The 13,734-nt window shown below is 38.1% G+C and overlaps 2 protein-coding genes across 2 annotated transcripts; both read right to left on the bottom strand.

Moving 5' to 3' along the window:
• Nucleotides 1-71: 71 nt before the first annotated feature.
• Nucleotides 72-3,651, bottom strand: LOC107836683 (protocadherin Fat 4-like). The gene is made up of 5 exons (XM_016673352.1): nt 3,437-3,651; nt 3,008-3,300; nt 2,584-2,815; nt 2,003-2,344; nt 72-1,352 (listed from the first exon to the last, which is right to left on the bottom strand). The coding sequence occupies exons 2-5, from the start codon at nt 3,059-3,061 to the stop codon at nt 394-396; spliced, it is 1,587 nt and encodes a 528-aa protein (XP_016528838.1). The 5' UTR covers nt 3,062-3,300; nt 3,437-3,651; the 3' UTR covers nt 72-393.
• A 1,957-nt stretch (nt 3,652-5,608) lies between these two features.
• On the bottom strand, nt 5,609-10,167 carry hmgb1b (high mobility group box 1b). The gene is made up of 5 exons (XM_007555944.2): nt 9,969-10,167; nt 8,730-8,885; nt 6,595-6,740; nt 6,315-6,489; nt 5,609-6,175 (listed from the first exon to the last, which is right to left on the bottom strand). Exons 2-5 carry the CDS (start codon nt 8,874-8,876, stop codon nt 6,050-6,052), a joined length of 594 nt encoding a protein of 197 aa, XP_007556006.1. The 5' UTR covers nt 8,877-8,885; nt 9,969-10,167; the 3' UTR covers nt 5,609-6,049.
• Nucleotides 10,168-13,734: the final 3,567 nt, after the last annotated feature.

Here is a 13,734-nt window from a genome sequence, read left to right as displayed (position 1 = left end):
TATAGCCTAGACTGCATTTTTAAACTACAACATAAAACTTAAAATCAAAGACAGTTTAGGTCTTTCAAAGTTTCTATAAGCACAGCAATGGAGTTGACAAAGTAGTTAAATACACTTTCATATGTAATCAGTTTCCATTTCTGAAGGTCTTCCCAACAATCTGTGAAAGGTAAAGGGGCAGTACCATATAGTTTCTTGTTCAAGCTTACAAATGTGATGTTCCCTTATATTTTTATCCATATTTGCACTGCAGAAAATTATATTTCTACATGTAGTCATGCAGCTACAATTCAATGATAGAAACCTGCACCTGTAATTCACGCAAATCACAGATAGTGTTTTATATTTTCCCTAATCATTTCTTTGCAGTAAAAATCTCATCTCGGCTCATGCCTACAGATGATTGCACAAAGTATGACCCAAAAGGTCCAGCAGCACCTGTTGTGTTAGCTGAGACAGATCCTTTTCATTTTCTTTGACATGAATGATCAGGAGTTCTGGAGAAAACTGGGGTGTAAAGTCATTAACGTCCAACACTGTAATGCTGATAGTAACAGTCGCAGATCTGGGTACATCCCCTTGATCGGCGGCAGTTAAAATCAAGCTGTAGTTTGAGTCCCTTTCTCTGTCAAGTTGATCCCGCAGTGACAGCACGCCTCGAACTGCGTCAACCACGAAAGGACCAGCTGGTGACAGACTGTACCGGACTTGCCCGTTTGATCCAATATCTTGATCCTGAGCTTCAAAATGAAACAGGCTTGTCCCTCTCTGAACATCTTCTTTGATAGACAAACTGTAGTTGCTGTGTGGAAACACAGGGTCGTTATCATTTACATCCTCAACATGCACTGTGAAATTCATTGCAGTGGCTATTCGGGGTGAACCCATATCAGTGGCTGTTACTGTAATAGTAAGAGTGTCTGCCTTTTCTCTGTCTAATATCTCCTCCAGGAACACCTCTCCAGTTGTGTTGTCAATGCTGAATGTCCCACCAGAAGAGTTGATTAAATAATACAAAATCTTTGCATTGGATCCTGCGTCTTCATCCTCAGCATGTAGAGTCATAACAACAGAATGCAATGCAGAGTCCTCCGGTATACCAGCATGTTGGGCAGAAACAAAAAATGGAGCGTTGTCGTTAATATCTTCCACTTCCACAACTACACGAGCAGTGCTGGTGAACTGTGAAGATGCTGGTCGTGCACAATCCTTTGCTGTCACAGTCAAGTTATAGGAAGACTCCGTCTCTCTGTCCAGCTCTTTGTTCAGGCATAAACTACCTGTTGAGCGTATGAAGAACATGCCAAGTTCATCGCCGCTGACAACTGTCAGTTCCACTTCTCCGTTTTCACCTAAAATCAAGATGACAAAAACAGATTCATCTCAATCCCTTTCTATTATATCAAAGTTTTCATCCTATGGATTGTTTTAAATTTCTAAAAAAATAGCAGTTCTGGGTTTTAACTATCATGCACAAATTACAGCCAGAAAATGTAGGCTGCAAATGGCTGATTCCCAAAATGTGTTTTCTCGCCATCATCAAGAATTTACGATAAAGAAAACATAAACTTGGGAAAGTTTGTGTACAATAAATAACAGTATAAAAATCAGGTATGTTTGGCCTTAAAGCAACTTAAAATATTTGATTCTTCGAACAGCTTTCCTTAAATCCAGGACAGATGAAATGGAGGTTTATTGGTTTACTAATATGTGAGGGTTTTAACTGAGCATGAATTCTGCAAGTTTTCAGTGTCAAAATATGCCTCAACTAAAATGCTGGTACAATATCAACAATGATTATGTTTTTTCTTTTTAATGTTTTTGTTACCAATTCTTAAGATAGTCAGATGTTATTGCTTTTATATGATCAGGGAGACTGGAAGCAACTGGTAAGAGTCTTTTCTTAATCTGGAGGTACTTTGCACACAGTCATGCAGCTCCTATTTTTTGTTGTTTTTGTTTGTTTCATTTTCATTATGCTGGAGATTTTTTTATCTCTTACCATCATCTTTGTCTGACACATTCAGTGACAGGAAGCAAGTTTTGAGACGTGTGTCCTCCAGCAGCGATGCAGTAAAGTTGTTCTGACTGAAAACAGGAGGATTGTCATTGACATCCAGCACATTAAAGTAGACTCTGACACTGGATACCTGCGAGTGCCCCTGCTGCACCTCTATGGTGAGAATGTAGAACCTTTGTGCTTCAAAGTCCAGGCTGCGGGATAATAGGAACACCCCTGAGACGGGGTTGAGGAGAAACATGTTCTCCCCATCGTCCTCTTGAACTGTGTATGTGATAGGCGTGGGACTGTCCATCTGCGCTTCCACCTTTCCCACAACTGTTCCTGTCAACACAGTGAACCAGAGCTAATTACTCTGAAATGTTCACTAAACTGTCTGAAAACAGTTTAGTGAAAAGACAACATCTGGCTAATTACTGGGGGGGAAATTAATTAGTGTTACGAATTGAAGATAAAATAATAAAAAAAACAACAACAAGATACTTGGAGAATTTTATGAGATAGTCAAATTAACTGTAGTAAACAAACAAGCATGTTTGCTAACAGAAGAAGAGATGATGAACCTGGCACGGTGTCTTCTTTTACTTGAAATGAATAAACAGTTTGTGAGAAAGCCATCTGTGTTTGCCATCTGCTATGAGCGAGTGAGCTGACTGCCCCATGCTTCAGCTCTGCATCAACAGATGTATTATACCAGGAGGGAGGCTTGTGTTGCTCGTCAACAATACCAGAAAATTCGCTTTCCGCCCTCAGAATCCCTGGATTTCTTTCATGAGAGACCACCATATTAAGCACCTGTGTAATTATAAGATAAAAAATAAACAACTTTTGATGTATTTTCCAGTCCTCACACACAAATATAGCATGCTATACTAGTACAATGGTGCAGTAGTTTGGAGATCACTACTGCAGCTCAAGCTGTGATATTGATTAATCCTTTTAAACAGAAGCCGTTATTAGAATATATTGACTAGATGACCAACTTACCATAAGAAGCAGTAATAAAAGCATGACTTTTCTTAGGTGTCGGGTGGTTTCCATTATAAAGTTTATCTCTTAAGTACCCATTTCTTTGATGTGATTACAAACTCAGCTTGGAGGGGAAAAATCCTGTTCAAAGCAAAACGAATGTGGCATAAAAAGATAAGGTCCTGTAACCTTACTCCATATAACTTCTCCAAATGGAAAACCTTGTGTCCATAGGGATTGCTCAGTCTCCTCAGTTCGTAATCCTGACTGTTGTGACTCATCAACTTTGCTTTTCCAAATCCTATAATTGCCTAAACAAAAACAATGAGATATAAAAACCTACTTGTGAACAGAGCTCAAATAGTATAATTGCACATCTCTATGAAACGCAACATAAAATGTACTCAAAGACTGAAAAGCAAAAGAAGCAAAAATGCCTTATCCTACCATGTATTTTACTCCAACAGTTTTGTGTTCTCTCCATAGAGTTTTGCTGCCGAGATTACTTTGTGCAAAGGGAACAGCAGCATGTTTCTCAGTGGGTTTGATCTGCTGCTGGACAGGATTGGTTCGGACACAGCAAGGCTTTCATTCACAGAGTAAAATGAGAGAAAGTTGAGGGGGCGGGGGCGGCTCCACTCAGAATAATAGGTTTTAGAATATCGCTGACATTAACATGTACAGCATAGAAGAAACTCAGAGATTCGACTGACCTACATTCAGGATTAGTATTTTCAAGACTGCGGAAAAAAGGACAATGATCTCATTACCTTACATGCAAGCACTTCTGAGAAAAGCTTGCGTTTTTACAGGGCTGCTGAGAGGAGTCCAATAAACAGACATCTGAATCCCTTCTAAGTGATTGTGGTCACTGTGACGGCAAGATTTTTCTCTCCGGTTTCTCCAAGTGGGAACCTAAAACCAGGTCATTACTTTAACACTAACGGGAGGGAGAAACACAAAACACAGGAAGCACTATCCTCACTTCTTTTTTTAGCCTTTGAACAGACAGAATTAGATGCACTTTGTTTAACTTTAAAATGTCATGGTTGGACTGTTATAAAGTGTCTTTCTGTGTGTAATTTTAGGTTGCTGCAACAAGAGCAAATGAACTTCGTTCTCGAGGGAAAATGATGATGTTTGCTTGTGTTTAGTTACTTGCTTATTAATCAAGTCCCAATTTTTTACTGGAGAGTGGTTTTCAAAAACCCAAAAGCAAAATTTCATTGTATGAATATTATGATGTGGGACTGTGGGCTTTTTGTGTAAAGATTTGTACAGAGCAGTCTAAGCTCCAAACTAGTGTGTCCCATTAAACGTTATGCCTTGTTCTGTATTATTAAGCCCCAGCTGAACACTTACATGCACAAACGTAGCAGAAGGGGTAACTTCAATACAGCACCACCTTCTGAACAAAGGATTTCAGAATATTTAAAGAAATATATATAAATCCATAGGATGTGAGATAGAGCAGTTGGTAGCACTGCTGCTTTGCCGCAAGGCTTCGAATCCTGGCCTTACCATGTTCTCTCTGTGCATGCATGGGTCCCCTCTGGGTACCTGTCCAGGGTGGATCCTGCCTCTCGCCTAACGACCGCTGGAGAATGGCAGCAGCTCCCCCTGCCACCCTCCTAGATTAAGCGGGTGTAGAAGTTGGATGGATGGAAACAAAATCCAGGACAAGGAGGTTGTATTGCTGTAGCTTCGTGGCTATAATTCACTTTTAGAAATAGCACAGGTGCTGAGTGTTATGTAAAATATTAATGTATTGGCTACTAGATGCTACATTTAATTTGCCTCTCAAGTCAACATAAGATACAGGATATGCATGTGTGAGATTTGATTTGTCTGTTTAGCCTGTACCATCGTACAGGGAGACAGTCAGACTTGTATTATTCAAAATGTTCAACGCACACTGTCCCTCTTCAGCAAATAAAATTAGATGCAACAAATCACATTCCTGATCCACTGTTGGAAACCAGTGGGAGTTGTAATCTGTTTAATGAAAACTAATTACGTATGTATCTAGGTTTTATGCTTTCAAACACTAGCAACATGTTCACTGAAGAAGGTCACACTGAAGATTTTAGTGCAAAAAAAGGAAAGAAATACAATCACATCTGTGACCATTTTAGCAAAAGGAAGCCATGGGATTGTTATGTCCAGATTCTGACATTCTTTCACAAAATCAAACATTTAAGGACATTTTCACTTTTACTTATTGGTAAAAGTGATACACACTTAAACCACAATTTTGGAGCAATCAAGCAAAGCCAATGGATGACAATGTTTGATTTTGTTTTGTTTTTAGCGCTGAACTCCAAGTAAAAAAATCCTGTTGCTGTGCCGTTCTTAAAATCTTTCAAGATGGTGATCTTCAGAAAAATCTAGTAGTTGAGATGCTGCCTTTTATAAAGTTTGACAATAATCATTTTAAATAATTTTTAAACAATACAATAAATATATGCTGCCACCTCAACTCGTTTAACTACAACCCCCCCCTATTTTGATGTTTCCAAAAATTAAAATAAAAGACCCAAAATGCAGAATGAGGCCCTAAAACTGATTCTTCATGTTGGGTTTTTTTTTTGTAGCTTTTAAGGAAGAGAAATAAACATCTTAAAAAAGAAATTTTTATTGAAGACATTCTTTAATGTCGACAGCTGCATTTGATATTAGAGTGGTATTCAAAAGGACAATAAAAAGACACTGGGACAGCACATAAAAAAATAATTTTAAAAATGAAAAAAAGATACACTACCAACTCATCAATCTCATTTTTGAGTTGTAACACCTAAAGACTACTTACTGTCATAGTGATGTGTAGTCCTTCTAAATAGTTACATAATATGGCAGGAATACAGAACTACCACTAGAAAATTTTCAAACTCAGGATATGTAGTGTTAACTTTACAAAAAAAAGGAGATTAACACTGTACATCATAAAAACATTAAATATACACATGATCTTGTTCAATTTGACATGATTCAAGATGGTGAACTGAGTACATTAGGATTACATGGCATAAACAAAAACTTCCGGTCCCATCCTTATGAGATTTACTCATCATCGTCTTCTTCTTCCTCTTCCTCCTCGTCTCCCTCCTCTTCGTCATCCTCATCATCATTGGCTGCAGCAGCTGGTGCTGAATCCACTCTGCCCTTTGTGCGGTATGCCACAATATCCTGTGGAGAGCAGGACAAATATCTTTTTAATCACAAGATTTTTTATAATAAAATAATCTCCAAACTGTATTTAAAGGAAATAGCATGTCCATCAGATCTGAATCAGATTCGCTTTAATTACAGCGTAGTTACCACTCACCTTGTCATATTTCTCCTTCAGCTTGGCAGCCTTTTTTTCATACGGCTGCTTTTCTTCTCCAGACAAGCTGTTCCACATCTCTCCAAGCTTTTTGGCCGTGTCCCCAATGGAGAGTCCAGGACTCTCACCTTTAACCTTGGGGCGAAAGTCGGCGCAGAAGAGAAAGAACGCAGACCTACAGGGTGTGGGATTCATTATTAATATCGAAGCTACAGGCAGAAAAACAACTTGTGATATATATAAGGAAATCGAGACAGTGATTTTATTTCAGGGTACATACGGTGGTCTCTTTGGGGCATTTGGGTCCTTGAATCGCTTCTTTTTCTGGCCCTTAGGGGGCACATAGTTCTTCATTTCCCTCTCATAACGCAGCTTGTCCTGTTTGGCCATGTCTTCAAACTTTCCCTTTTCCTTTGGTGACATTGTCTTTAAAACAAACAAAAAAAATTATAAAGCATAAACATAAAAACTAGAGGTGTGCCAATCGATCGGCCACCGATCATAATCGGCCGATTTCAGTGAAAAAGTGTATGATAGGTGATCGCCGATCACGGTCTCCTGTTGCCGATCACCTGCTTCTCATTTCGCAACCTGCCTGTGCAGCTGGTCTCCTCTTTCCTTCACTTTGCGCAAACGCGTAGCAACAAAGCGATGTCGTGTGGAACTATAACGCACTGAGTGAATGGGGAAGTTTGCATGTTACGGCGGAAAATTGAAGCACGTCAAAATGCATCAACACGACAAATCTAATATGGCATAAAAACAATGCCATAACTGACGGAGTTTGGCTACATCGAGGCTCACTGCAGTAAAAAAAAGACATACGGAGGATCAGATAGCAGGTAAAGCAGCGCACAGCTACAAACACTCACCCGGATTAGCATGACGGTCAGAAAGCTAAACAAATAACTCACAAAATTATTTAAGTCTTCGAGCTGCGATGTAAGACGCTGGTTCTGCTCTCGCTGTTGAACCGCTGTGCCGCGCTACAGGTAGTAATATTTCACAGACGGAGCTTTGCTTCTGCTCCACCTGGTAGTGACTCTCACACCGAACCTCTGCTTAAAGCTGCAGCATCTAACTTAAAAAACTCAGTCTGTTAAAGATAGTATTACCAATAGCAGTACAATTTGCACAATGCCTGTTTTGATTTTTTTCTTGAAAAAAGTTATTAAAAACAAGTTTTTGTCTAAATTAAGGTGAATTCATGGTTCCTTTTTCCACATAATGTAACCGGTAGTGCTTATGATTAAAAAAATAATAATTATGTGATCGGTATCGGTGATCGGCCCTCAGGGGTGATCAGAATCGGAATCGGAAAGAAAAAACCTGATCGGCACATCTCTAATAAAAACACATTTACAATATACAAGAAATACCTTTAGAACATAAAGCTTATTTCTGATTGCTAGATTTTTATCAAAGATGTACCAAGAACTGGACTGGACCTGAATTGGATGATTTTATTCATTACTAGCCCTAATCAGAGTGTCAGAAACTAAATATTGGACATTTTTTATTTTATTTTTTTACATTTAACTGAACAAACCACACCGCATGTCACCAGACTGCATTATCAGCAACACTTTTCTGCATGCAAGTTGTTATTGATGTAGAAAGGCTTGGTAGTTTCAGTATTGGTAAGGTGTTTAAATACAGAGTCAAAAACTCCTGGAGAAAGAAACTTTTCTCTTTTTTATAGAAGCATGTCAGATGTCACTCCAGGCTGCTTAGAGGGAGCTGAGGAGCTAAAACTTCAGCATATAACCAGAAGCTGATCATTTCACAGGAAAGTTGTTCTAAATTATCCCTTTAAGGATTCTAATTTGATTTGTTACTGTATATATTTTCCTTCTATGCTTTGAGGTGACCAAACTTGGGGCCCAATGGACAACCCTCCTAGATCGCTTACACAAATGGCAAGATAGAAATATACACTGCTTATTCATATCAAACCAGTTTTACTAATTGGACACATATGTAAAATAAATAAATAAAGACTAACATTGATTGATGTCAACATACCATGAATCTCTAAAAAGAAGAGATTTATAAGTTCATTCTAAGTAGTAAAAAAAACATATTAAACTGAAGTATGACCGGTAAAGAAAGCATACTGTATTGATTTACATTGATATCTTGATTTAAGTATTACAGACATGCTATCCAATAGATGTTCTTTCTATACAGCTTTACAACTGTAAAGTTGTTTTTGATATAAAATATTTTTTTTGTATTTATTTCTTAGATATTTTATCAAGATATATACATACATGTATATTTTGTCTATCTAGAAAGTGGAGGTGAAAAATAATTCTAAGTTCCAAAATTGTTCTAGAAATCAGAAATGGCAGATTAAAGCTTTACAAAAAAAAAAAAAAAATCATCGATTTAGAAATCATCCACAATTTTTACCTTCCATCTTTCAGAGCATTTCTTGGAAAACTCTGAGAAGTTGACAGTGGCATCAGGATGCTTCTTTTTATGCTCCTCTCGACAGGTTTGCACAAAGTAGGCATATGAGGACATTTTGCCCCGGGGCTTCTTGGGATCCTTCACCATCTTGTCTTACTAAAGAAAAAAAAAACGACAGAAAAAATAGGCATCTAAGTGGAGTCATAAAAACAGCAGTGATATGCAAATTTCCCTTTGCTGAACGGTCTGCCTCCTGCTTTGTCAGTCCCATCTATTGTTTAAACAGGGAGGATATGAGGAGGAGGGGGGGCTTCTGGAGTGACTGATGATCCATTGTATAAAAGGCCAACATTAAATTTATGTAAACTACAAAATGCGTCTCATTACTGTAGCTTTAGCTATCCACAGCTCGATAGTGCTAACTATGTGGAATCAGGTAGCTGCTATATTTTATATTAAGTATCTTGATGACAGCGCTCCTGTGAGCCGGCTTCAGCTTGTAAATGAATACATTAGCAATGGCCTCCGCCTCCTTTGATTTTCCGCTAGCCATTAGCCATCATGGCTCCGCATTCGCTTTGTGTGCTTTTGCTTTTAGCATTAGCTTCGAGCTAAGCTAGGCAGACTGCTCATTTTAAGAGGCAGTCATTAAAATGGCTGATTAGACTTATTAAAAGGGCACGACGTTCTGTTATCACAAACATTTTGGTTTTCCACGTCATTATAACTATCAGTTGTGCTCACTCTAGTATTTTGTTTTTAATATTTGTATTAAAGTTTTGCTTTATGTAGGCATGATGTCGGAAAAAGATGCTCCGCCCGTCTCATCGCAGACGGGCTGCCTCAGCACCACTCAGCGCTAACAGACCAGCAACTAGCGTTAGCTTCAAACATACCAGCACAGCCTCAATAAGCAGCTACCGTTAACAGGCTAGCACAGTGGGCTAGCGTTCAGGGGAGCCAACCTCTCTGTCAGCTGCTCACACATGAGGTGACGTTGCTAACGCAGAATAAGTAGCTTTTAAATCAATCACGGGATAAGTTATCCTTTGTCTCGTTAGTAGCAGCTAATGGCAGCCTAGGGCGTCAACGTAGTGAAATGAGCATCATAAACCAGCTTCATAAAGGGTAAGCATCCCATCCAGCTCAGCTTTATACTCAAAGATACAATGCAAAACACAAAACACCCCAGAGTTTCTCTCATATGTGCTACACAGGATAATACTGAGGAATGCTTACCCTTTTCGCTAGTTGTATCTCTCAAACAATGGGACAAGTAGCACCGTGAGTGCGCGGTCTTTTGCCTACGAGGATTCCTTGTTTATCCGGTGTATTCGGCTCCGGCTGTCGGACATTGGCTGCCGCCAACTTCTTGGATATCTTATTGGACACTCGCTGCCCGAGCCCTGTTTGTTGTGCGGTTGGCTGCCCAAAACACGACGGGACGGTGGCGCTAAACTTAAAGTTTGAAAATCAATGTCTCCAAGTTTGAGGATGCAAAAATGATACAAAAGTCCACAACCAAGCCGTTCGTTGTTAAATACGTGTTTGTTGTTGTTGCATTCTCAACAGGAAGTGTAAAGTTACTGAAATAAAAGAATGCATAAAAATAACATACAGAAATGAAAACTACTACTACTAAAAACAAAAAATAAATAAATTAAAGCATAAAAAAATAAAATTCTGGATTCTGAACCCAATTTTATACATACATAAAGTGTCATTTGGTAAATAATAACACTTTTAATGCAAAGTTGCTCTAAAAGTTGCATTGAAAGTCCATTAAAAATGCCAACTTTGCATTAAATTATAATTTACCAAATCATGCAAAGTTGGCACTTTTAATGGACTTTTAATGCAAGTTTTAGAGCAACTTTGCATTAAAAGTGTCATTATTTACTGAATGACACTTCATGACTGTTATAAACATTCATAAAGACTTCTTTATGTTCATGACAGGTGTTATGTCATGTTTATGACAGTGTCATGTCAGTCTTATGCACACCCCGTCAAATAAAGTGTTACCGAATTTTTTAAGTCAAAATGTCTTAGCATATATTAACAATAGTATTGATTTCTAAAATAAGACCCAACTTTACACAGATGTCTTTTTCTGCATCACTGGATATCCACAGATAAAACAAAGCTCACCAGGTTATATGGCAGAGATATTTATGTAGATACACCCCAACTAAAACAATTTATAACATAATTAATTTAGTCTTTCACTACACATGTTATAAATCACAGGCTTAATTCTTTTTATTTTGTATGCTTGACAATTTTAACCAATATCAGATGTGACCAGCTTAATATTTAAGAATAAAAGTTTAATGCTTATTAGGTATTTAAATAATTTATTAATTTATTGAAACTTCAGGTAAATTCCCAAAAATGCAAATATTGTGGAAAACAGTTCAATATTTTTTTGTTACTGATTTCAGAAACTTAAACTCATATATAGTACAGATATACATTAAGGTAATGAAAACCCCAAAGATCAACACAAAAGGATAGTTTCAACAGAAATATCAGGCTTCTGAAAAGTTTGTTTGTTTGTCTGCATTCAGCACTCTGCTGGGGCTCCTTTTGTATGAATGTCTGCATCATTGTGTGGAACGGAGCGGATCAGCCTGTGGCACTGCGTCGGCGTAATGGAAGCCCAGCTTGCTTTGATAGCGCCCGTTGGTTCATCTGCATGTTGCTCTAATGTCTTCCATCTTCTTCTTGACAACAGCAGATAGATTTTCTTCGGGGTTCAGGTCAGGCGGGTTGACTGAAGCACAGTAACACCACGGTCAATAAATCAGCTTTTGGTACCTTTAGGAGTGTGGGCAGGTGCCGAGTTCTGCTGGCTTGCAAGAAAGTAAAAAACTGTGTCATGTGGTCACATTGTTTAGTTCTAGTTAGGAGAGCGGCTGAATTTAGAAGGACACAGTTAACATTCAGACAGATCCAGTCCAATTTACAGTTATGGTCGTCCACACAATAACAGACACAGCCAATCCAACATTAATTGCCATTGTCACACCTGATAATGAAAGAGAATTATTATTAAAGATATTTATTGTCTTTCGGAGCCTGTAAAGTAGTGATGTCTGATTATGTTAGATGTACTGAACTCTACGATGTATCAGAATGGACTCAAACACCCAGACCTGAGACATATTCACAGATGTAAAAGTCAAAAGCCTATTTTCCTGATGTTTCACATTTTTACAATTCCATTTTCCCCCAGGACTTGTTAAGCTCATATCTGCCACAGCCATCCATCCATCCATTATCAACACGCTTATCCATTGTGGGGTTGTGAAGGGTGCTGATGCCTGTCTCCAGCAGTCAACGGAGGAGAGGCAGGGTACACTCTGAACAGCTCCATCACTACTTTAAGTGTCTAGTTTAAGGTATAAGTTTTCTATTAAAATCAAGTTTCAAGGTGCTAATTTCTGTTCATTCGTATGCCATTTCTTTTACAATGTGCAGCGTTTAGCCCTTACGGAAGTGTATTATTGCTATCTTGCTCAATAAAATGCCTGCTTTACTTTAACAGATCTGTGTATCTACTATTTGCTTCGTCTGTAGAGTGCTAGCAGAGGTGGGATTCTAATGAAGCATCTCACAGAAGACAATTTGTCTCCCAACAACACTCAACTGCAGATATCCTGCTGTACGACTAATTCATGGCACTAAATTAAGAATGAATGCTAAGACTTTATTTGCTTGTGTAAGTAACTCCATGTTAATACACACATAGGCATCCAGTTTCTATCTGGTTTATAGGCTCATTTTCACATTCTGGACTTCTTTGCTCAACTGTATACAATAGGGAATGTTACTGAAAACCACATTGTAAACCTGATCACATTTACACAGGAACAGCCTCAGGATATCTGAGAAACAACCCACATCCTACTCAGGTCTGTCTTTAGACTGTGCTAGCCTGAGTATTAAATATCTGAATGATCCTTATTTACATAGCCTTTAAAATGAGCAGTTTTTCCCCAGGATATCTTTGGAATGGAGGTTGCCAAAGGGATGCTCCTCACTGTTCTGCTGTCTTTCCTCAGAAATATCTCACATCTGATTGGGAAATACACATGTAAGGCCTTCAGCACAGTACTGTTCCACCTACACTCTGACTTCAAAGAATCATTGCAACATACATCATACATCATACATGGTTTTGTGAGCATTGATCACGTAGTAGAAACTGAGTAAAGATGAAAAAGCAGACACTCAAAACCAACATCCCATTTCTCTAATTAGCTAATTTTCTTTTGTTTTCTGCACTGCTTTTTTGACAGAACATAATGACAACAAAATAACAAGATGAAAAGCTCGCATCTATGCGCAACAGGCAACTCTTCCTACTGACTCTGAAATGACAGCCAATTACTGGTTGCTGCTAAAGTGGAAACCTGAACTTTTGACAAAATATATTCCAGAACAGCAGCACATTTTATAGAGTTATCTGCCATGGTATAAGTAGTGTTTTTTTTCTAAAACTTTTTAACATGAATATGAACACCAGTTGTAGTTCTTTTATGCTGCTCTCTGATTTGCATTGCAGTCTCAATAGTTATTCAAAGACATGTCTGCATTCAGTAGGGGGGACAAATCAACCTATGACACGTTTAACGGAAAGAGAGTCAACTATCCTGCACCTGTTGTTACCCGATGAAGGCTTGCATAATTTTCTTTCCTTGACACTGCAAGTAGTTTAACAAGTTGTTAATTGTAAAAGGTTGGTTTTCTTATATTTGTATTTCTTTCTTGAATTTGCACATCACAAAGCTGTGTGAGTTGCTTTAAGTAAAAACATGTTCAGAAAATCAGAAATATCACCAATCACCAGATTGACTATTGAATTGGCTCAGACCTTTCTGAACCTTATTAGTAAATTGGTTATTTCTGTGAATTTTATAAAGTGATTCTTTATGTTAACTGAATGAACAGAATTAATATTGCTTAAATGTTTTCATATTTATTATATTCCAGCCTCAGT

Source organism: Poecilia formosa, unplaced genomic scaffold (assembly GCF_000485575.1).
Source record: "Poecilia formosa unplaced genomic scaffold, Poecilia_formosa-5.1.2 Scaffold74, whole genome shotgun sequence".
Taxonomy (NCBI): Eukaryota; Metazoa; Chordata; class Actinopteri; order Cyprinodontiformes; family Poeciliidae; genus Poecilia; species Poecilia formosa.
The sequence above is the reverse complement of the archived record's forward strand: the minus strand, read 5'-3'. Positions and strand labels throughout refer to the sequence as shown.